At 34.9% G+C, this 25,543-nt stretch overlaps 1 protein-coding gene across 12 annotated transcripts in view; it reads left to right on the plus strand.

Moving 5' to 3' along the window:
- Positions 1-25,543, plus strand: part of ANKRD44 (ankyrin repeat domain 44) — a 344,653-nt gene that overhangs the window by 165,059 nt on the left and 154,051 nt on the right. For all 12 annotated transcript variants that reach the window (XM_031960264.1, XM_031960265.1, XM_031960267.1 and 9 more), the window contains exon 3: positions 23,718-23,796. In XM_031960264.1, the coding sequence (XP_031816124.1) occupies positions 23,718-23,796 (79 nt within the window). The remainder of the gene's footprint in view (positions 1-23,717; positions 23,797-25,543) is intronic.

Genomic DNA, 25,543 nt, shown 5'->3' on the forward strand with positions numbered 1-25,543 from the left:
ATTGGTGATTTTCCTTTTTGCCCAAATTGTTAAATTGTTAGCTCTTCGGGTATAAGTGTAACAAGTATGCTCTGACTCTCCTAAAGCCTTGTTATCTACATCTTCCCTATCAGTTACAAGAGGTACCCTGAAAGATTTAGGGGTGTTTTTTCTCTAATGCTATTGACTCAAGTTCTTACCAATTGTGTTCTTCCACTGGTAAGGACCAGTAACTAGTACCTTAGTTCCATTTAATTACTCAACATCAATTAATTTCTACAAAAGGAAATTTACTTTCAAGATATAACAAGAACAAACGTAAACATTCTTTCTAATGCCTTGGGAGCATCTTAGTATCTGGGGGATTCTTCATTAAGTTCCTACATTGCACTGATCCTAACAAATTCATGTTCAAATAAGACATTGTTCTAGATGAGTTTTTGTCTTGGCTACTCCTGGATTAGTTCCCCAAAATTACTCCAGGTCACTTCTTGTTTTGGGAGACTTTGATGCTGAGCTGGTTGGAAAATCTGGATGCTGATATATTCAGATGCTTCTCTTCCTTCACCAAAAATGAAAGAACCAGGGTTAAGGTAGGCAAAGATCACAGATAAGGTGATATGACCTTGGAGAATCGAAGACCCAAAGTCTATCCCTTTATAGCACTGCCTCTCACTGGATACTGTTACCAAAGGAATTAAAGAGATGTTCATCAAGATTAAGTAGCTAACAGAATCTCTGAGTCTGGTTTTTAGTAATTTTTTTGAAGGTATTTTTGGGTTTAGCTACAAATATAATGAATAAGTTTTCTCTTAACTCCAAAGTTAGAGGACCAGAACTAGTTACAGAATATCTAAGCATATTCAAGTGTCTTCAACATGAATTATCCCCCATCTCCCCAGGAAGGTTTCCATGTGGTAAGCAACCATTTTGCAGATTTTCTGCATGTGTGCTATCCCTATTACATAAAAGCTAATTTAAATATATAGGATTCACCAGACTAGGTGTTTTGGGAGATTCAAAGCATTTTTGTGGTGTGGAAGATGAGAATGAGATAGAAGCGGGAGAGGACATTTTGTTAAGTGTAATGAGAGGTTTTTTTATCCTACTGTGTTAATTTCAATCTGAAAATTAGAAATAAAGTTTTTCTGGCAATTGATTTCTCAGTGTCTTGGTACCTGAATTTCAGCCATGCTTTTAACTAGAGCTACTGTTGAATTTGCATTTTAACTCTCCTCAAGTGAATTAACATTATTGTGCCTTATTTTGGAATTTTAAAGTGACTTGGTTCTTTCTGGTGATTTAAAGGGATTGTGAAACTGGAAGAAAGCTTGTCTAATCCCTTCATTTTAATGATGAGAAAATGGAAGGACTGAGAGGATAAATAATTTGTTTAAGATTATAGAGGACATTTGTGGGATAATCACGTCTTTAAAGATCTTTTAAAAGTCAACAATGTGAAATATTTCTTTCATTGAGAAATTTTGTGGTGAGACAGACCAGTGCTCCATTTTAAGTGCTGGATTGTGGTCAAATTGGGAAGAAGAGCGAGGGCATCCTATTGGTTTGGTAAGTCTGTGACTACTGTTTGTGCAGTTTGTACCAACTCTCATTCAATTCAGTTTAATAACCATTTATTAAAGGCCTACTCTGTTCAAGTTAAAATTGTGCTATGGGTTGGGAATACAATCTTATATTCCATTGCATCAAACTGTGGGAAGGGTTCAGGGTGTAATAAATCAGGGAAGCATTTCATTACTGAATGGTTCATACAGAATCAGAACTGAGCTTAACAAGTATAGTAATGGTGAATCCACAGTAGATCTTCTGACCTCAGTCCTATTGCAGGCAATCTTTGTATAGATAGCTACAATAACTATTCATGAATCGGATTTTTCCTGGCAAAGCTAGGGATGTTTCTAAGGTCGTTTGGCTTATTAGATAATTTAGCTAATGTTTCAATATTTATTTTATCCTTTCACCTGCACAGATCACAATCCCTTCACAACTTATTAGATACTTGTGAGTTGCTTTGGTAAAAAAAAAAAAAAAAAAAAAATCATTACTTGCTAGGCTCTATCTACAAAGTAAGCTAGTTTGGTCTTAGTACAACACTCATGCAGACAATCAAAGTCTATTACCAGGCCTTCAATTTAGCCTGACCTTAGGGATTTTACATTTTGCTATCATAATCTTTTAGAAACTTCATGATTTAGATATCAGAACTGGACTTTGATTTTATATGTATGTGTATATATGTCTTGATATGCACACATTACATATATTAATGACCAATTCCCAAAGAATCTTTTTTCAAAAATTTATTTATTTAATATTTAAATAAATAAAGAAAAAAATGTCCTGTGTACAATAGAACATAAAAGATAATTTAAAAACATAAAATAATAAATTTCCACTTCAAAAAAACCTATATAATAATACATTACATTGTGTTCAGAATTGTCCATCTTTTCTTTGCTTCTTTTTTTCTTCTGTTCTCTGCTATGTACTTTTTGTTTTATCCTGTCTTTCCCTTTCCTCCTTTCTTCCCCTTGCCTCCCCTATGAATGCTATAATTAAGCATGCATATATATTTTATATACATAAACATATATATGTATATATAGGTATCTGTAATCACACAAACACATATATTCAGATATATCTGTGTAAGAGTATAACCTTGGTTATCATCTATTTCTCTGAAGGTGGGTAACATCTTTTATAAGTTCAACTCTTTCTATATTTTTCTAACTGTACCAATTCATCATTTTCTGTGCTATAGCAATATTCCAACCTCATACTATCTAGTTATTTTAGACAGTCTAAAACATGTTGATTAATATATAGACTGACATACAGTGCAGTTTCCCTCTATTTCTACTTTACCCTCATGTTCTAACATTTAAAGACAATTCTCTTGTATCTTGTATAAAATTCCTTTTTTTCAATCATAACTTTTAGATAGATTATTCTGATGTTTCATTCAAATCAGTTATTTTTCTTATGAGATTCTCATTTTCTCTTCTATTTGTTTCATTCTCTCTATTTTTTAATTCTATTATTATTTTTTGGTCTCATACCTTTATTGGCTTTCCCTTGCTCAATTCTAGTTGGTTGACTTTCTTTTCATGATCTTATTTTTCTTGGTTTGTTCTTATTTATTTTTACTTTGCCTTCATTTTCTCCCATTTGATTTTTAAAGTATTTTTTGAGTTTTTGGGGCAAGTGATCATTTAATGTTACTCTTTGGAGATGAAGTGGCTTTATTTTTGCTTTAATATTCTTCTCTGAAGATGAGTCTCTTCTCTATTTCTGTAGTAACATTGTAATATAGGTTCTTTCCTTTGCTGGTTCTTCTTTTTTTAAAAATAGCAAATTATTGGTATAATCACCTCTAGTATGGGTTGCCTCTGGCCTCAGGTCCTACTTTAATTCTGCCCTCTGACCCAGAGCACAGTTCCTTCTTGTCCAGTGCCATTCTGGGCAGCACAGTCCCTTATCAGCATAGGTTGGCTCAGTCTTCCCTGATTCGGATAGCTGACTCCCCACACAGTCCAGAAAATGAAAATTCCTTTGACTGGGGCCAAAGTTGTCACCCAACTCACCTAACCCCAGGGCTCACTGCCTCAGGCTGTTTGAGTGGAACCAGTCTGGAGGTGTTTGTTCTTCACATAGACCCACCTACTTCCTGGAATCTTTCTTTGGATCTTCTCTGATTGTTCTAGTTCACTGTTCTGCCCCAATTCTTGTTTGTTTTTATTGCTGGGCTTTTGACCTTACGAACTATTTTGTCTTATTTGTGGGCGAAATCTAGAGAGCTTAGAATTTTCTGACCTACTATGCCATATTACCAGCGTCTTCTAACTAAAAATCTGAATACAATAAATATATTTAACACAAACTACATAGAACACAATTTTTGCCAATAAAGTGCTGTAGGATTTTTCTGAATCAGAAATCAAAAGTGGTCAATTAGTCTTCTAATTAAGAAGTTATTAAGTACCTTCTTCATGTCAGGCACTGTTACATGTTAGGGCTACAATTACAATGAAAATATTCTTCTGTCAAGTTTATATTCTAATAGGGGAGATGACTAGCATATGTCATGACCATAAGTATTTATACATACACATAAAGGTAGGAAATGAGGGAGAAATGGAAGGTAGGAAAAGTCATTGCCCAAACTGGGCAGAACAATTAGGTCCCCAAAGTAGCTACTTCTCTTGAATTGTTGTTTGTCCGTCCTTCTCAAAGACCAATGTTATCAAGAGTGACTTGCAAGTGAATCAGATTTGAGGGAGGCAGAGGTATGCAAAGTGATCAGCCTCATTTTCTCCTCCAGGGTCACCTGAGTCCAGAATGTATAATACAAAGAAATACATAGAAAAATATACATTCTGAGTTTCCACACCCTCTACACTTCCCAGGAACAAGGCTTCTGGGTCTTTGTCATTTAGAACATGAGATCTTCAGGACCTTGTATTATCAGAGTGATATCCTAGGGACCTTGCCATTCCTAAAAGCCTTATCTCTCTAGATCTGAGAACTCCCTGTCTTCAGAGCTTCCAAGTTCCTCTGTGTTAGATCTTCTGACCTCCTTGACACTTTCTGGGATGGGAATCTGTGGCCCATCTCTGCTCATTCTAGGAATGATGCTGACTTCTTTCTCTGCTCTGATACCAGCTCTGATTGGAAGCCTCTTTCCAGCTCTGATTGGAAGCCTCTTTCCTCTCAACTGTGGGGTTCTGACTGACTTTTCATGTAGTCTGAAGTAGCATAAATTATTTACTATAATTTTTTCAGTGAACTTTTTTTTTTTTTAATTTTTTAATTTTTTTTATTTAATAGCCTTTTATTTACAGGATATATACATGGGTAACTTTACAGCATTAACAATTGCCAAACCTCTTGTTCCAATTTTTCACCTCTTACCCCCACCTCCCTAAATGTCAGGATGACCAGTAGATGTTAAAATATATTAAAATATAACTTAGATACACAATAAGTATACATGACCAAAACATTATTTTGCTGTACAAAAAGAATCAGACTCTGAATTATTGTACAATTAGCTTGTGAAGGAAATCAAAAATGCAGGTGTGCATAAATATAGGGATTGGGAATTCAATGTAATGGTTTTTAGTCATCTCCCAGAGTTCTTTTTCTGGGTATAGCTAGTTCAGTTCATTACTGCTCCATTAGAAATGATTTGGTTGATCTCGTTGCTGAGGATGGCCTGATCCATCAGAACTGGTCATCATCTAGTATTGTTGTAGAAGTATATAATGATCTCCTGGTCCTGCTCATTTCACTCAGCATCAGTTCGTGTAAGTCTCTCCAGGCCTTTCTGAAATCATCCTGTTGGTCATTTCTTACAGAACAGTAATATTCCATAATTTTCATATACCACAATTTATTCAGCCATTCTCCAACTGATGGACATCCATTCAATTTCCAGTTTCTAGCCACTACAAAAAGGGCTGCCACAAACATTCGTGCACATACAGGTCCCTTTCCTTCTTTATAATCTCTTTGGGATATAATCCCAGTAGTAACACTCTGGATCAAAGGGTATGCACAGTTTGATAACTTTTTGAGCATAGTTCCAAACTACTCTCCAAAATGGTTGGATTCCTTCACAACTCCACCAACAATGCATCAATGTCCCAGTTTTCCCACATCCCCTCCAACAATCATCATTATTTTTCCTGTCATCTTAGCCAATCTGACAGGTGTGTAGTAGTATCTTAGAGTTGTCTTAATTTGCATTTCTCTGATTAATAATGACTTGGAGCATCTTTTCATATGACTAGAAATAGTTTCAATTTCTTCATCTGAGAATTGTCTGTTCATATCCTTGACCATTTTTCAATTGGAGAATGGCTTGATTTTTATAAATTAGAGTTAATTCTCTATATATTTTGGAAATGAGGCCTTTATCAGAACCTTTGACTGTAAAAATATTTTCCCAGTTTATTGCTTCCTTCTAATCTTGTCTGCATTAGTTTTGTTTGTACAAAACTTTTCAGTTTGGTATAATCGAAATTTTCTATTTTGTGATCAGTAATGATCTCTAGTTCTGCTTTGTCATAAAGACCTTCCCTTCCACAGGTCTGAGAGGTAAACTATCCTATGTTCCTCTAATTTATTAATAATTTCATTCTTTATGCCTAGGTCATGAACCCATTTTGACCTTATCTTGGTGTCGTGTGATGGATCAATGCCTAGTTTCTGCCATATTAGTTTCCAATTTTCCCAGCAATTTTTATCAAACAGTAAGTTCTTATCCCAAAAGCTGGGATCTTTGGGTTTATCAAAGACTAGGTTGCTTTATTTGTTGACTGTTTTATCCTTGAACCTAATCTATTCCACTGATCAACTAATCTATTCCTTAGCCAATACCAAATAGTTTTGGTAACTGCTGCTCTATAATATAATTTTAGATCTGGTACAGCTAAGCCACCATCATTTGATTTTTTTCATTAATTCCTTGAAATTCTTGACCTTTTGTTTTCCATATGAACTTTGTTGTTATTTTTCTAGGTCATTAAAATAGTTTTTGGAGTCTGATTGGTATAGCGCTAAATAAATAGATTAGTTTAGGTAATATTGTCATCTTTATTATATTTGCTGCCCTATCCAAGAGCATTTAATATTTTCAATTGGTTAGATCAGACTTAATTTGTGTGAAAAGTGGTCTGTAATTTTGCTCATAAAGTTTCTGAATTTCCCTTGGCAGATAGATTCCTAAATATTTTATATTATCAGTAGTTACTTTAAATGGAATTTCTCTTGTAACTCTGACTGTTGGATTTTGTTAGTATATATAAGAATGCTGATGACTTATGTGGGTTTATTTTATAACCAGCAACTTTGCTAAAGTTGTGGATTATTTCTAATAACTTTTTAGCAGAATCTCTGGGGTTCTCTAAGTATACCATCATGTCATCGGCAAAGAGTGATAATTTGGCTTCCTCATTGCCTATTCTTATTCCTTTAATCTCTTTCTCAGCTCTTATTGCTATAGCTAGCGTTTCTAATACAATATTAAATAGTAACGGTGATAGTGGCAACCTTGTTTCACTCCAGATCTTATTGGGAATGGTTGCAGTTTGTCTCCATTACATATGATGCTTACTGATGGTTTTAAATAGATGCTGCTGATTATTTTAAGGAAAAGTCCATTTATTCCTATACTCTCAAGTGTTTTTAATAGGAATGGATGTTGGATTTTATCAAATGCTTTTCTGCATCTATTGAGATGATCATATGGTTTTTGTTAATTTGGTTATTAACATGGCCAATTATATTGATAGTTTTCCTAATATTGAACCAGCCCTGCATTCCTGGTATAAATCCTACTTGATCATAGTGTATTATCTTGGAGATGATTTTCTGTAGTCTTTTGCTAATATCTTATTTAAGATTTTAGCATCAATATTCATTAGGGAGATTGGTCTATAATTTTCTTTCTCTGTTTTCAGCCTACCTGGTTTAGGTATCAGTACTATGTCTGTGTCATAGAAGGAATTTGGTAGGACTCCTTCATTCCCTATTTTATCAAATAATTTATATAGCATTGGGGCCAATTGTTCTTTAAATGTTTGGTAAAATTCACATGTAAATCCATCTGGTCCTGGGATTTTTCTTAGGGAGTTGTTTAATTGCCTGTTCTATTTCTTTTTCTGAAATGGGACTATTCAAGCAATTTACTTCTTCCTCTGTTAGTCTGGGAAGTCTGTATTTTTGGAGGTAGTCATCCATTTCTTCAGTGAACTTCTTGATAATTATTAGATCTGGAATGAATTTCAGGTTTTTTCTTGACTACATATGTGAGAACTAGACAGTCTATGTACATGTAGTCAGTCTTTTATGTGAAAAGTCCCAGGATACTTTCCTGGTACGAAACTGCTTTAAATTATGCTTTTTCATATTATCTCTTGGCGATCTCTACTAAATCCTCAATTGATTTTTGAGGGGAAAAAAAGAAAGAAAAGACACTATAATTGATATATATGATGAAATGCATTAATTAATCAGTTTTTTGATTGAAGGTCTTTTTAAATACCTTCTGCCTCTGTTAATGAAATAAACACTGGCAAGCATGGTTTACAATTGTGGACAGGCAAGACAATAATGTTATATTAGGATCTTCAAAGCTCACTAGAAATTAATTGTTTTTTTTTAACATGTCTATAACTTTTATCCCACTTTGAAACCCCACTATTTGTATTTAATATGACAATTAATATTTACTTCATAATCCCATCTAGTGTTAGATGTCATTCATCAATGGTGATTTCCTCACAATCACTCTATCTTGGTTCTTCAGGTTTTTAATTTTAATAATAATCAGGAAAACTTGAGTCTTTTATGTTTTATGTTTGGCACCAAATATTGAAATTGATATATGTATCAAATGTTGTGAAGAATTCACAAAGTTATCAAAAAAGATAGGTTTATTTAGAAGAAGAGGTTACAGTCAAAATGGAGAGATACAATTGACACCAGGAATGGTAAATATGAAATAGAGTGGGGTGAGCATCTAATTAGAAAGAAAAGGGATTTTAATAATCAATCATGAAAAAGACAAGTTCCCTAGTGGAATTCACAATTGACCAGGAGAAAAGATTTACTCCATAAGGTGAAAACATGCCCTTAACTGACAAGCTTAATTTAATAGAGGTGTTCAATTCATTCATAACCCTAAAAAAGTTAGTTATAAGAATGAGAAAGACACTGTTGCCATGGTAGGCTTAACCCAAAGGGGTTCAGCCATGGCATGGGTCATAGGCAGATTTATTGGGGAAATATAACCTCAGAGGTTTGACAGAACTTATTATGACTGGACACAACAAAGTGAGGCTACCTATGACCTCCACAGAGAGTGGGAATATAAGGCTGAACTGATCCCCATCAGTGCCCTTCCCTGCTTAGCTCAAAGAATAATTTTATCAACACTTTAGATTTTCTCTGTCAATCTTACCTAGTAACCCAGGTCCTCAAAAAACTGATTCTCTCTAATAAAATTTCTGGGCAGCTGGTTAGAATACTGGGCCTAGAATCAGGGAGACCCGAGTTCAAATCTAGCCTTAGACACTTACTAGTTGTGGTAAGTTGCTTAGTCCTGTTTGCCTCAATTTCCTCATCTGTAAAATGAGCTGGAGAAAAAAAATTAGCAAATAACTCCAATGTCTTTGCCAAGAAAACAGAATTGGGCATGACTTAAATGACTGAATAAAAACAAAATCAAATATATAAGACTAATTTAAAGATTTGAATAACTAGTTTATTGATTTACAATGGGAAATATGCCTGCTTTAAGAATTGGATTAGCTATTTGCATAGAATCTTCTGTTCCTTTTTGATAGATTCATCCAAGAATAAACTAGTCTAGTGCAATGGAAAGAGAACTGGTTTTTGGAGGTGAGGACCTGGGTTCAAATCTCACTTATACCACTAATTAATTGTGTGGATCTCATATTGACTTCAAGTTCTGTGCTCTAATCATTGTACCACTTAACTACCTCATAGCAACAAAGTAGTAGATCATAAATTGTAGTAATAAAACTCAGAGTATGGGCAGGAAAGCTAAGAGAATCTAGGGTTATCATATCTCTTGAAAAAACATCTTTCTAGTCCTTCATCCTGAATACATATATTCTGACCTGGTTAGACAGAATTTAGCAGCCACCCTTTAGTAAATTACACACAGTGGAAGTATTAACCAAATGCCAACAAACCATTTTCAACAATCAAATGCAGTTGGGTATGTAGACCTAGTTTGAGCTAGAATGGGGATTGGGTAATATCCATATATCTCAAAAGTCAGGAATTTACCACAGAGAGGTAAAAGAAGTGGGAATTTACACAGAGACCTATTTCATAGTTCCATTGGGATTGTTCATTCCAAATCTACCAATGATCCCTCAATTGCCAAATCTCACAACCTTTTCAAATTTCTCATCTTTCTTGATCTCTCTGCAGCATTTGACACTGTTAAACACTCCTCTCCCTCCCCTGTATGTTTTCTCTTCTCTGTGTTTTTGTGATATTTTTCTTTTGGTTTGCCTCTTTCCTGTCTGATCTCTCCATAGTTGCTTTGCTGGGTCTTTCTCCATATCATGTTCCCTCCCTGTGGGTGATTCCCTTGATCTTTCTGAGGCCCTTTTCTTCTGTCTCTATGATCTCAGCCCCTGGAGGTTCAATTATAATCTCTGTTTAGATGATTCCTTGATCTATATAGGCTATCCTAGTGTCTACCCTTAATTCTGGGTCTGCATTGCCAACTGTCTATTGGGCATAAATGTGTTACAAAAGTAGGAGATATCAACTAAACAGCTCAGAGGAACAATATATTTTCAGAGAAGTGGTCTTGCTGGTAAATAATTGGAATTTACTTCCAGTGCTAAACTTAATTTTTTATCTTTTGCCAAGAGGTTTTATAGAAGAGCACATTAACTAATTGAAACTTGGTAGAAGATAATGAACATCCTGCTATAGAAAATTGTGTCCACTGCATTAAGTAATTACTTGGCATTGACTCTTGAATGAGCCATTCTGTGTTAAAGGTCCTTAAAGCCCTGCATAGAATTTTTATCACCAACATCTACTGGGACTGTTTTCTGAAAATTTTCAGAAAAGCTGTAGGCCAGATGGTTAGCAAAGGAAAACAGTCATCAGTAAAGATTGACCAATCATTTAAATTAAAAGGCTCTTCTGCTGATCACAGAAGTGGCTTTAGAAGTTTGCACAAGGATAATAAAAGCAGCCCCATTCACCAAAATGTTTTGCTTTATTTGGAATGAAACTTATTAGGCAGTCTGTGGTTGTTTAGCACCATATTACAATTAGGTCTGGTTTTACATGCTCACTTTACATAATTTATATAGGCTCCCTAGTATAACTGATTTTGGAATTTAGGGATATAACTGAATTTGGGATTTCTCTTCTACTTTTACAGGCTGCCCCTTCAGACTTCCTGACCTCTCTACCCACTTACACCCCCCTCAACTCTGCTTATTGGCCATTATTCCAAGGCCAATCTTAAGTCACAACTAGGATAGGTGATGGCCTCTGGTGGTAGAAAGTAGAGGAGGAGAAATTAAATCTTATCACCTAGCCTCCATTATTCCCTACCTGCTAATAGTGGGCCTATGACCCCAGAAATTCCATCCTACCCTTCATCAATACTTCTACACTTGTCCCAGAACCTCTGAAAAAATGCTACAAAAGACCTAAATTTGTTTTTCTTCCAATATGTATGTAGATGAGTCTCATTCCTTGTTCTAAAAAGCCATTATTGGTACCTCAAAGACAAAGATGATAAAAATGGAAAATGAAAATTATTTAGAGACCTTATGGGAGAATAGGCACACTGAGGCATTTTTGGTAGAACTGCTATAAAGTGGTGCTACCATTCTGGAAAATGGTTTGAAACTATATGCCCCAAATCACTAAGTTATATATACTCTTTGACACACTACTAGACATATACCCCACAAGAGTATAACGAAAGCCAAAAAGGACTAATGCTAGATACAAAAATATTTTTAGTGGCACTTTCTGTTTTAGCCAAGAATTGTAAATAAATTGGGTGATCAAATAACTTATGGTATATCAATGTAATAGAAAATTATTAGATCATCATAAGAAATTATAAAAGTGACGAATACAGAGAAGTTTGAGAAGATAATTATGAAGTTACAGGGAATAAAATGAACAGAACTAGGAGAACAAATTATTTAGTGACTGCAACCATGTAAAGAAAAATTATAGTGGAGGAATTAAGGACTCTAATAATTTCAATGACTAATCCTAACTCATGAAAACCTATTGCAGAGAAAGGGTAGACTAGAGGTAGAAAACAAAGTGCACATATTCATTCACAGTCAATGTGTGAATTTATTTTGGATATACTTATTTGTTACAAGATAACAAATGAATTCTCCAATTTATTTGGAATTGGGGAATGGCTAGGTCAAGTCAACAGACACTTATTTAAATACCAATCACTATTGCAAGGCTTTATGTTTAGTTTTGGAGAATATGATAGTGAATAAAAAAGAAGAAAAATTTTAGATTCATGAAACATTAAAAACAAATACAGAAGGGGCAGTTAGGTGGCCCATTGGATAAAGCACCAGCCCTGATTGAGTTTATATCTGGCCTCAAACACTTATTTGCTGTGTGACCCTAGGTGAGACACTTTACCCTGTTTGCCCCTAAAACCCTAAAATGAAATTCACAGAAGAATGCAGAAGGAAGTTTTGTACAGTAGATACAAAGGAGAGTTTTGCTACTACTCTGTTCAGTGTTAGAGGTAGGGAATAGATAGATGATTTTTTTATTATAACTTTTTATTGACAGAACATATGCATGGGTAATTTTTCAACAATGATCCTTGCAATCACTTCTGTTCCAACTTTTCCCCTCCTTTCCTCCATCCCCTCCCCTAGATGGCAGGCAGTCTCATACATGTTAAACATGTTAAAATATTAGATATATGATTTTATTGATATAAACTTTCAGGTGAGAAAACTCTCTTTACCAATGCAGGCTGGTACTTTTCTGCAACTTAAAATGTTAGAGGGTTGCCCCAAAGTTGCCCCAAGAGGTTCTTCTATAGAAGTACTCACCTATATAAGTCACAGACAGATACTGAACCTTGATCTCAACTTCAAGGCTGGTTCTCTATGTAATTGAAATTCAAAGTTTAATATGCAACAATCCTTTTCTCTTTGTTTATTGAGATGTTCATTATTGAAGAATTTATATTAGATAATCTCCAAGATCCTTAGTAGTTCTACCATTCTATAGTTGTAAGAGTTCTTTCATAGAATTATTCAGGGCAAACACTGTTTACCTATTTAAGTAATTCCCATTTTTGCTTGCTCCTCATGTGTGCAGAAAAACAAGGACTTCGTTTATCCGGTCTTTTTCCTTATCAAGTGATAAATTTTCTCATAATTCCTATATTTTTCTTTTTTGTCAGAATTAATGAAATAGGCTAGTAATATTCCTATAACCCTGAACCAAATTAGACAATGAAGTCCTATTTTAAAGGAAATCCTAGGATAAGGAGAAAATGGGGAAAGAAGGAAGAAAATTGGCATCTTCAAAATTTCTGGATTAGGGATAGCCCAGGGTCATTTCAAATACCCTGTGGCTATTTTGATTATGAACAAAGATTTGCTCTCTGGTGAAACTAATAATGTATTTTGAGCTGATGCCAGGCTTCTGCTTTATTTTTCTTTTATACTGCCTATCAAGTACTGTCTGATTGAGTCCATATAGTATGTTGCAAGAAGTAATAATGCTTTAAGAAACATGTGTTCATTGCTTCCCTGACCCTAAAATAGCTTATAATCAGGTTAAGACTCTGGAATTATTATCAGAATCTGAGGTTCCTTATCATGTTTCAAAATTTCTTTTTTCCTGAAATAAAACTTCTAAAATCATTACAATAACTATTATTGTGTTACCTATAACTTTTTATCATAAATTGTAATGCTTGAAAATTCCTAAGAATAAAATCTACACTATTTCCCTTTTTATTAAATAATAATCATATGACTTTCAGTCAGCTTATAAGTGAGAAGAGAACTTTTAATATCACTCATAATTGGTCTTAATTTCTATGGGTTTGTCTTTTGAATCAAATGGGTAAATAAGAAATCAGGAGTTAGACATTTACTAGGTGGTAACCTTTTAGGCAGAGTTGGAAGACTGATCACCTTGATCAAATCATTTAACCTCTCAATTCAGATTAATCTCCAAGTTCATAAATTGCAGAGAAAGTGCCAACCTATATCAGTAGAGAGAGTTCCTTCCCCTAGGAGTTCTCTGCATTAAATTTAGGAAACCAGACGACTAGTTCCTAACATTATTTTGTAGGAGAAATCATTTATTTATACCTTGGGTCTGGCAAAGATTTTAATATTCAGTGTTAACTTTACGACTATATTTCTTTATATTCAGTGGTGGGAAGAAATCCAAATATCATCTTTCATTTGTGGAAACTTTTAAAAATTAAAATTAATACTTGAGATGTCAACCAGGAGCTTTAGTTCACATACTTATTTACTACCAAAATCTTCTCCACCAATATGATGGAACAATATAAGCACCAATATGGAGTTTAATAGCATTTAAATGGGTAGAAATCTCTCCATGTCTTTTATCGGAATAAGGATTTTAGGGTATAATCACTTTTGAGATTTTAGGAAAATTATGAACAAGGAAAAGTTAGTTCCAGTGAATAAGGCACCAGTAGGTAATAGTAGAAACCTAAATTTTTGGATTTGTTTTTTGTCTATTTTGTTTTGTTTTTACCAACCCAAGGAACCTTGCATGTGGCAGGAAGGCAATGTTTATAAGGTAGTCAAGACAAAAATTAAATTTCAGTGAAAATTGAATTGGAGACAGAATTTGGCCCCTTCTTTAGAATTTCTCATCTTCATCTCTCTAAGTGGTCTTACTTAAATCCAAGTTTGTTTCCCATTTTAACAACATATTTAGTACTCTTTTGCCTATTGTTTTTTTTTTTTTTTGAGGAAACAACATATCCTTTACAAAGTTCATTCTATTAGTCATTGTTGTAACTCAAGATTCTTCTTTCTGCTGCATCTTTGACTTTTTCTTGGCACATTGCTATGTCCAGCAATCACCAGTGCATCCCAGATGTCACATTAAGCTCTCTGCGTCTAATTTGGTAATTATTTTCCATGCCTTTGTCCTAGTAGATGTTTTGGCTGTATCAGATCTGAAAAATTAATCTTACCATTCTCCCAGAGTTAATGACATGAAACTTTTTAAAAAACTATTTTCTTTCTAATTTTGCTTAATATTTTTTTAATCATTGTGCAAGATGCTGAGTATAAAGGGAGAGGTGTGAGCTATTTTTGTTTTTAAGTGCATAATGGCTGTAAAAAATACAAGATTGCATTATTATACCCCTTTTAAAATTCTACTTTTCATTTCTAACTCATAATTTATTTGTAATTATAGCTTCCAAAAGGCAAGATGAACATTGAATCATCTCTACAAATAAAGAGTAGAGTACCTCCTATAGCCATTTTAAATTACATTTTTAGTTCATTGACATGGCCTGATTTCCTTTTAAATATATAGACTTAAGGTTCCTTTATTTTTTTTATCTACTTTTTATATTGTAAACAGACAATTTAGAAACTTCCTCTGTCTGCTCTCTCTCTGCCGTGTTGCCCCCTCAGCAGGTTTTCAGTTCAACAGGCAGTCATCCCTTTTACATACTATCTTGTAGTGCCATAGGCTATTAAAGAGAGAGAAAGTTTGCTTCTTTTGGTTATCACAACATGCAAACTAAATTTATGTTGACATCCACTTTAAAAAATAAAATATCTTTGAAATCAGTAGTACTAAAAAAAAAAAAGCATACCCTTCTATTCTCTCTCTAACATGTAAAGTTGGGTGTCAACATAAATCCATTTTTAATTTTTTAAAATTTTCTGTTGTATCTGTGTAAAAAGAAAAAGTTTCAAGAGATATAATCTGATATGAATCTGATTTATAGGAAATAAAATAAAAAGAAACTATTATTTCGTTATATTTTATGTAAACTTCAACTTAATTGTCTTTGAGTTATTTTCTATCCTATCATATTCATAGTTGCTATAAAGACTAATTTTATTATTTCATCTGTATACAAACATTAATTGAAAATAAAGGTTAGGATAGCTAGGCATCCTACTGGCCTTGGAGTCAGGGGGATTTAAGTTCAAATTCAGTCTCAGACACTATACTTATTAGCTATGTGATCCTGAGCAAGTCACTTAACCTCAAATACCTTGCCAAAAAAATTTAAAAAAAAAAAAAAGAAAAGAAAAGAGAGAGAGAGAAAAGTTGGAATTAAATGGAATAAAACAGATACCTACTATACTGTCCCTGAATAAGAATCTGATATAGACCTATTTTCAAAATGGAAATATGACCCAAGGCAAAACTCTACAGTACCATCAAAAATTTTGGATCATGTCCAGAGGAGGGAATTCATTCAAAGACCAGAAGAAAGGTATGATTTGGTATGGAACCTCTCTACCTTAAAAAGTTGTAGAATTAGAACTGGGAGGGGATTTAGAAGCCATTTAGTCCAATTCCCTTATTTTGTAGAAGAGGAAACTGAGGTCAATTGCCCAAATTCACATAGGTAATAAGTGTCAGAATTTTAATCCAGATCCTAGAATTCTAACCCCATGGCTCTTTCTGCTTCACCACATTGCCTCCATATTTTCATGGTCAAGATACATCCAAGTGATAGAGGAGAACTACTTAAGAATTATATAAGTTATTAGTATTTATTCATGGATAAGTCACCTAAAGCCACTGTGAATATGTTCAGGTAACTGAAAGGAACTTTAGTGCTAGCATATAAAATCAAGAATTTTTACCATATGATCTCACTCAACACACCCTTGTTATGTTATGGAAACTTCAGTTTGAACAGGTCATGTTATAAAAGATATATAAAAAAAAATCAGTAACTTCTAAAGCCAGCTAAGTGCTTAATGACAGGCCAAGCAGATTCAGAAGAGACAAAAGCCTGGGAGATCTCTTGGGTTTTTCTTTTAGCAAAGAGCTCCAAATCAGAACATGAACCAGCAATTACTTTGCTTCAGGCCAGATTAAGTCACAATTAATTTGATTCCATTTCACTTCTTGTTTAAATCACTTAAGTAAAGCTTAGCTTGTTGAACCAGACACTGGAACCAGTTCAATTCACTGAAGACTATGAGATGATGTAATTTTGTCCTTGGATTCACAAGAAATGAATTAGGTAAAGAAGAGTTGGACAACAAACCAGAATGCCATCAAAAGTAGGGTATTTTGATATTAAATAAAGGTTTGATAAAAATTATGATAGAACGGGTAATTTGCCTGGGTGATTTGTATTGCTCTTGGGGAAAATGAAGTCACAAACTTATTTTTATTAAAAACAACAGCCATTTCCCTCCTGAATATGGAATATTGGCTTTTAAAATTAATTTGACATGACTACAGTTTGGAAGAACAAATGCACAAATCTTATACAGCAATAACAATAGTTATTTATAGTTACATATAGTGCCTTACTGTTTTCAATGTACTTTACAAATATTATCTCATTTGATCCTCACAACTACTCTGGGAGATAGGTCCTATTATTAGTTTTATTTTACAGATGAGAAAACCAAGTCAGACCTATATCTGAGACTTACCTAAAATCACAAGGTTAGTAAGTAAGGTTCAATTTGAACAAAGGTCTTCCTGATTCCAGCTCTAGTATACCGCCTACTGGACCACCTAATAGCCTATAAAATAATAATAATAATAATGAATGCTTATAAAGTACTTTAAAGTTTAAAAAGTGCTTATGTAAATGGTCACATCTGAGCTTCACAATAACCTTATGAAAAGGATTTTCCAGTTCTTCTTCTTCCCATTGTACAAATGAGAAAACTAAGGCTGACAGCCTAAGTGACTTAGTCCACAGTCATTCAAAGAATAGATTGAAACCCAGACTTCGACACAAGCTTTCCATGCTACACTGCCTCCTAAATGTCCAGCATGCACTGTTTTTGTTTTTTGTTTTTTTAATCTTGTAATTATATGCATGGCCTACTTTCAATTATCCATAATAACTGCCAACAGGGATAACACACATACAATAATTGAAATTCACAGGTATCCTCTCCTTAGCCATTTAATGTCACCCCAGTTCTCCATGAAACCTTTTTGTCAGAACTGATAAGGAATAGCAAAATGGAGTGGTTGGAGTTTCAACTCTTATGATTTCCCCCGCCTGCCATCTGGCATGGATACTAATGAGTCATGAAATGCCTAAAAGCAAGAAGTCAGAGGGGGGGGGGGTGCAACAGCAAAAGGGCCTGAGCTAGCCACAAATTGAATAATCAGTTTCTGAATAATGAAGAGCTGACTAAGTTGACTGTATAATTAAATGCTAGCAGAAAATGATCATTAAAGTGAACTACTAATCAAACTTTAAAAGTTTTCCTGAAACACTTGGTTGGGAGAAAGTACAATATGTAATATGATCTTTACCTGTCATAATCACAGAGAAAGAAAGAGATGAGAGAATTTTATAAAAAATAGGACTAATTTTGTTGTTTAAAAATATTTGTGGGTCCTTGTCTATATAACTAGTCACTTCTCTTTAAAAACAAAACAAAATAAATGAATATTTTTCAACCATGAACTGTGCCATAGAACCAAACTTAATGATTTCCAGAGAAGTTGGAACTTGTTTATTATAACAATGGAAGGTTGAAAGGAAACTGAAAATCAACATGGTATGTCCTTGAATACATTATGTGCCTTTTGGTCCATTCTGATTGATCTTGATTTTAATAAAAGTTGTAGGGAAGAAAGGACTGTATGAAAAGAAATTATATACACATACAGAGGAAATTAAAATGGCATCTTAACTGGGTTCTCTGTCTCCTATCAGAACCATGACTAGAAATTCTCATGCCTGGAGCTGACAACTGAGTGTAATGTATATTCAGGAGTGAGGACAGCCTGATTGCTGATTAGTCATATTGGAAGCAGAGGCAGCATATTCCCCTAAGACTCTGGGTCTGATTGCCAAAGGGATCTGGGAGATCCCAAGAGAATAGTGCCAAAAGTGGTCGAGGACTTTAAAGTGAAATGCTGTGGGGATAGTGGTCACCTAGGGAGGAAGTGTGTGGTTCCCTTAGGGAATGTGTGCCCATTAGAGTATCAGCTCTGAATTATCAGCTGTGTACCCCATATTAATTATGGCTCTGCTTCCAATCTCTCTGCTCTCTAATCTATCCTTCCCACAGCTACCAAAAATTTTCCTAAAGTACAAGTTTGACTATGTCACAACTCTGCTCAAAGATTTTAAGTGGCTCCTATTAAGTATAAGATAAGAGACAGCCTCTTCTTCTTCTTTTTTTTTTTAAAAGCATATTTTGTTTGAAAAAAACAAGTAAGAAAAAAAAAAGAAAAACAGAAAAGGAATATAAAACAAAATAAAGTAAAACAAAAGAGAACTTTGTCACGTGCCCAGTAGAACATCAGTGAGGATTCAAAATATATAACAAATTACCAGATCAAGAAAGTGTATATATTAGTAGAAGAAATTATATTCATTAATGTCAATTTTTTTCTTTACTGCCTTGTAAATTATTCTTTGGTTCTCTGCTGTGCATCTTGTTTACTTTATTCTTTTTTTCTCTCCCTTTTCTCCTCCCTCCCCCGAAAGTTACATGTAAGAAAAGGTATATTTATATATACATATGCAGATAGATACATACATACACACATTCACACACACACATACACATACACCCCTATATACACACATCTTTCCTATCCCTGCTGACTCTTTAATTAAATTAATTTAATTAAATTCTACTTAACCTCCTCCCACCCAAAGATCCCTCCCTCACCTCTTGTTTTTCTATCCACCAATCTCTCCCCTCTTATTTCTTTATAGATTTTGGAGGGTGCTATACCCTTCATGGTATATATGTAGTGTTGCCTATTGAACTCATTCCCAATATGAGAAGGTTTGTTGAGGTTGGGAAGGGACTTAAAAAAGTTGGGATTGCAGACAGGTGTTGCTAGGTATCTTAAAAAGAATTTGCAGGCTGGAACCCATCTTCAAGTCAAGGGGCAAAGTTTATTGTAATTGTAATGCCAGTTGAAATGGGTTAAGTTCCAAAAGAATTTAGAAAAGAACCAAGACCAAGAAGATAGATTTATAGGACAGTTAGACCAGAGCTTACAGGTAGATTTGAGGAGAGTTTTATTCACTATTGTCTCCGGAACTTGTTTATCACTGACCAACAAATTATCTTACAGTAAGTATTATTTGTAGGACTATCCTAAGGCCAGAAGACTTTAGAATGATTGATAGACATATTGTTAGATCAATAGCATGCTAGGATCAAAGAGCCTCAGGATCTCTAATATATCTTCCCCAAAGTCTAAGAGAAGAAATATTATTATATTCCTAGGCCAGAAGATTTTTTTTGCAAATATTGACAAAAAGATTGTTAGAATAATATCATTCAAAATTGGGGAGACCTCAGGATCACTGATTCTAAGGCCAGAAGAGTTTAGAATCATTGACAGATTGTTAGAAGACTCTAAAGTCAGGGGACCTAAAAATTATTGCTACATTTCCCTTAGGAGCTACTCTATCATTTTTCTCCTTTCAAGCAGTTTGAACCGCAAATTCATTTGGAACAAAGGGATGGAGGTCTCATCTTCTGGAGCTGCTTCATGCTTTTGAGGGGTGTAGAGAGAGCCCTGCCTAGTGGGATCCAGACTGGAGAGGGGAGGCAAGATGGTGGCAGCAGCATCCAGAGGGTGCTCAGTGTCAGAATCAGTTAGCCGATGGTATTCAGGGTGAACAGATGGTTGGAAGTTCATAGTTTGGAGTCTGGAGGAAACAAATCTCACAAGTAGGTTAAAAATGCAGGGGCCAAATATGAGCAAAAAAAGGATAATTAAAAATGGAGTTAGTGTGGGAGTTACTAGGGACAGTACCCAGGAACCCCACCCAGAGGAAGACTGGGGGTGGGGTAGACAAGGCTATCATGAATATCTAATATCCAGACAACTTTTCCTGGGATAAATACCAAAGAACATTTCCCCAAATCCCTGCTTTTGTCTCCTCAAAGGAATAGGGGAAATGGGCAGGACAGTGGCCTTATACACAGTGAGAAGAGTGCTCAGGTGGCCTAGGGTGCAAGCACCATAAGCAGTGGGTAGAGAAGATGACATGCAGAGTGGAGATGATAATCTTAAATGGGTCTGATATCCAGCCTTTTCTGTCCTACAGGGGAAGGCTTTTACCCAATTAGTAAAGGTGTCAACAATAACCAAAAGCAGTCTGAAGCCCCTGAGAGGGGGCATGTGTGTAAAACCCATCGCCAGTCCTCCCCGGGTTTGTTCCCCTCCTCCAGACAGGATTCAGGAAAGCCCTTCCAGGATTTTCTTGGGCATAAACTGGGCAGACCTGACAGATCTGCTTAATTGTTTCTCCTAACTTGTGACCAGGAAAATAGGCCTCACAAAGGATTGGAGGGCTTTTTTTTCCCAAGTGAGTAGCTTGGTGTAAGGCCACAGAGAAGTTGCCACTGGCTGGCCTCTGGGATCAGAACTTGGCCTGAAGGTGTTTGAATTTACCCAAAAGGAGAAAGGGTGTACCCCCTTTCTTTAGCAAAGGCTTGTTCCTGGGAGTTATGAGGGAGTGTAGAAATTGGGGAATTAATGGTGGCATGGTCAGGGGCAAACAGGAAGCAGGACAGGCAGATGCAAAAGAAAGCATCTTTTAAGATCTAAAGTAGAAAACCATTGTATCTCCTGGGATACTTGTACTGGGCTCATGGCTTCTACTGACCATTTGCTCTGATAATGAAATTCTTAGTTTGATACCTCTCCCCACTCTGTGAAAAGGGAAAAAGGTGTTGCACACCTCATAATTGGAGGTGAACTGATAAGGTTTTCACCTCCTCCTTCTTGTTCCACACACAGTAATTACCACTGTAACTTTTTAGGTTTGACTGATAGAAAGTCCTGGAAATATGCAAGTTTGTTGAATGTCCATATTTTTTCATTCAAAATTATAAATAATTTTGCTAGATATAAAGCCTAGTTCTTTTGATTGTCTGTAGATATGACTCCAGGACCTGCAGTCTTTTATTGTAACTGCTGATAAGTCTTATACACTTCTAATTATACAATTCTAATTGTCACTCCAGCGTTATTTGAATTTTTTTTCCTTATGTCTTGAAAAATTTTCTCTTTGATCTGGGGATTTCAAAATTTGGCAATAACATTCCTGCATGTTTTTAACAAAGGATCTCTATAAGGTGGTAATCGGTGGATTTTTTCTATTTCTACTTTCCCCTCAGGTTCTATCATTCCAGGACAATTTTCTTGAATTATTTCATGTATTATTGTGTCAAAGTTCTCTTTTTTGATCACAACTTTCTGACAATACAGTTATTCTTATATTTTCTCTTCTTGATCTGTTCTCCAGATCTGTCATTTTTTCTTATATTTCACATTCTGTCCTACTTTATCATTCTTTATAATCTGTTTTGTTATTTCTTGGTCACTCATGATTTCACTGGGTTCCCCTTGCCCAGTTCATTTTCATCTTTGAGACTCTGTATCTCCTTTTCTAGATGTTTCTTGTTTTTCTTGAATGGTTTTAATTTTTTTAGTTTTTCCTCAATGTCTCTCATTTGATTTTTAAATACTTTTTTGAGTTCTTCTATAAATTCTCTCTGGGTGGGGAACCATTTCACATTACCCTTTGGGGTAGAAGCTTTTTTTTTTTTAAACTAAAGTGTTCTCCTCTGAAGATGAATCCCGGTTTTCCCTGTTCCATAATATGTTTTAATGGTGGATTTCTTTTTTTGCTAGTTCATTTTTTTTAAAATAAGAGGTATTAGTGTAAGCACCTCTAATCATGGGGTAGGGAGATAGTGCCTCAAGATTCCCTTCAACTCTCCCCTCTGAACTGGACCCCAAACCAAGAGCTCCCCAGTCCAGCAAATGCCCAGCCAGTAGCATCCCTGCCCCCTGCTTCTGCACTCACCTGGTACTGATTCCTTCTCCCCAGGTCTTAGCAGCAAGCTGGGTCCAGCATTCCCTATCAGCCAAGGTTCACTCTGTCCACCCTGACTCAGACCCTGACTAGAAAAACAGTCGGGGAGTAGAAAGTCTCTGTGGTTCCTGCTGAGTCTCCAGACATTCCTAACTAGGTTCCCCACTTAGTGTTTCTGTGGAGCTATCCCAGAGGTGTTTGTACTTCAGACAGGTTAATCCCCAACCCAGGGGCTTTCTTCAGATCTTCTCAGGTAGTAATAAGAAAACCCCTGTTCTGTCAGAAATCCCTTGTCTATGTTCAACCTGAGGCCCAGATTTGTTCTATTTGTGGGGAAAATCTGGAGAGCTTAAAATTTACCCATTTACTCCACCATGTTCCCAGAATCCTCTCTGAAACAGCCTCCTAAATCTGACATTTAAGGTCCTTCATAATCTGCTTCCAATTTATCTCTCCAGCATTATTTCACATTTTCTATATATAATGTATTATATACATATATATCAAATATGTATATATATATGAAATATAGTAAATATGGCATAGGTTCTACTTTTCATTCATGTAAGATGATTAGTAGCCTTCCAAAATCAAACATATTATCTTTTGTCACTGTACATTCATACTATCTTTTTCTAGTTTCTGGAATATACTCCTTCCTCATTTTTACCATCCAACAACCTGCTTTTCTTTAAAGGCTTAGTTCAGATACACCTTCCTTCTCTATTTACTCTCAGCCAGATGCATTCCCTCCCGCCTCAAATTTTCCTAGAGTACTTTATCTGAATGTCTCCTCCTCCCCTCCATTATTTCTTACATTGTGCAATATTTTTCTGCTTACTTCTCATTCCCTTAATAGAATACGAGCTCCTTAAAGGCAAGAGTTATTTCATACCTATATCTTTTTATCTCCAGGGCTTAGCATGTGGTATCTTATTTGTTCATTCTGTTCATATGGTGCATATATAGAATAAATTTGTAACCTGAGTCATTCAGTTAGAATTTTTGGATTTCTGCCTCAGCAATTTTGATAATGTTCATTTCTATTTGCACCATCACTGGCATCTATTAGCCTTCATCAACTTTTTGAATTCTTGTTCCCCCCCAGGATGCTGAGAAGCGGACTCCACTTCATGTTGCAGCTTTTCTGGGAGATGCAGAGATCATTGAACTCCTAATTCTTTCAGGTAAATTCAATCTCCCTACAAGTCAATGGCAAACCCAATGGCCACCCAGAGAGAATGTTGCTATGTTACAAATGATGCATTAAACAACTAAGAGTGACCTAAAGAAATAATAGCATTTTATTATGTGTGTGGAACATTCTTTGATCAATATTTTCCTGAGTATAACAAAGTCAGTGAATACAGTTGTTTTAGATGAATAGTTGATATTTATATGGCAATTTGAGGATTGCAGAATGTTTTGATACAATATCACAAATACATTCTTTGATCCTTATAACAGCCCTGTGAAATGGGTACTATTATTATTTTTGTTATCTGAATGGGGAAAATGGCTTTTGTTGCTGTTGTTTAGTTGTTTTCAATTACATTCAATTCTTTGTGATCATTTTTGGAATTTTCTTGGTGAAAATACTAGTGCTTTGCCATTTCTTTCTTGAACTCATTTTATAGGTCTGGAAATTGAGGGGAAACAGGTTAAGTAAATTGCCCATGGTCACACAACTAGTACAGGTTTAAGGATGCATTTGAACTCATGTTTCTTGACTTCATTTCTGGTACCTTATCCACTGTACCATAACTATCATATAGTAAGACTCTTAGCTAGGAAGAATCTCAGGCAGGATTCAAATCTAGCTTCTTCCTGTTTCTAAGGCCAGATTTCTTTTCTCTGCATCATTTTGGGTAGTAGAAAACTCATGGGACTTGGAACCAGGCATAACCTTATTTTGGGTCCCAATCCTGACATTTACATTAATAATATGACTCTGATCATGTGAGTCCCTGAACCTGTCAGTGCTTTAAATTCCTGTAGAATGAAAATAGTAATACTTGTTTTTGCCAGATTTAAAGAGTTGTTAAGAAGAAAATGTTTAGATCATAAAATGATATATAAATTGACTATATACCATAGAATGACATATAAATTTCTAGACCATAAAATGATGTATAAATTGGGGTTATTATTTCTCCATCAAATATTTTCTATTATTGATTTCTATAAATCTAATCAGCATCCAAGTAAAAATTAGAATGCCACAAAATAGATTAACTCAATTGTGTGTTCACTCATCTATTTTGCAAAGTGGCTTCTTGGAGCATAAATAAATTCACAGCATACTTGTACTCTATTTTTTTAATGTTAAAAAAAATACTTGTAAATTGGTATTCTTAATACCTTTTATCAAATGAATTTCACAAAAAGATGTTGGGATTTTCCCTCACAAGAAATACTGAGCTAGTCCTTCCCACAGAGTATAGCTAAGTCAGTGTAAATAGCTAGTTATCCTTTTTCTTAATCCCCTGTATTTTCCATTTGAGGAGATCAAAATTCAGTAGATATGGCCTTGTCTCATCACAAGCCTTTGGTTGAGTATAAATTTTTGTATTTGTTTCCTGGACTTAAAAGGCACCCATGGGATTCCTGAATATGTTTTATAAAGCAGCTATTTGAATAGCTAAGAGTTATTAAACAAGGTATACCCTTTGACTTAGCAATACCACTATTAGTTCTGTTTCCTAAGGTGATCAAGGAAAAAGGAAGTTAACCTATATAATCTAAAATATTTCTAGCAGCTCTCTTTGTAATGGCAAAGAACTATAAAATGAAGGAATATCCATCTATTGGGGAATGGCTAAATAAGTTGTGATATATAATTATTACAGAATACTACTGTGCTATATGAAATGATGAGTTGGTTGATTTTAAAAAGACATGGAAAGATTAAATGAAATAATGAAAAGTGAAATG

Source organism: Sarcophilus harrisii, chromosome 3 (assembly GCF_902635505.1).
Source record: "Sarcophilus harrisii chromosome 3, mSarHar1.11, whole genome shotgun sequence".
Classification (NCBI taxonomy): Eukaryota; Metazoa; Chordata; class Mammalia; order Dasyuromorphia; family Dasyuridae; genus Sarcophilus; species Sarcophilus harrisii.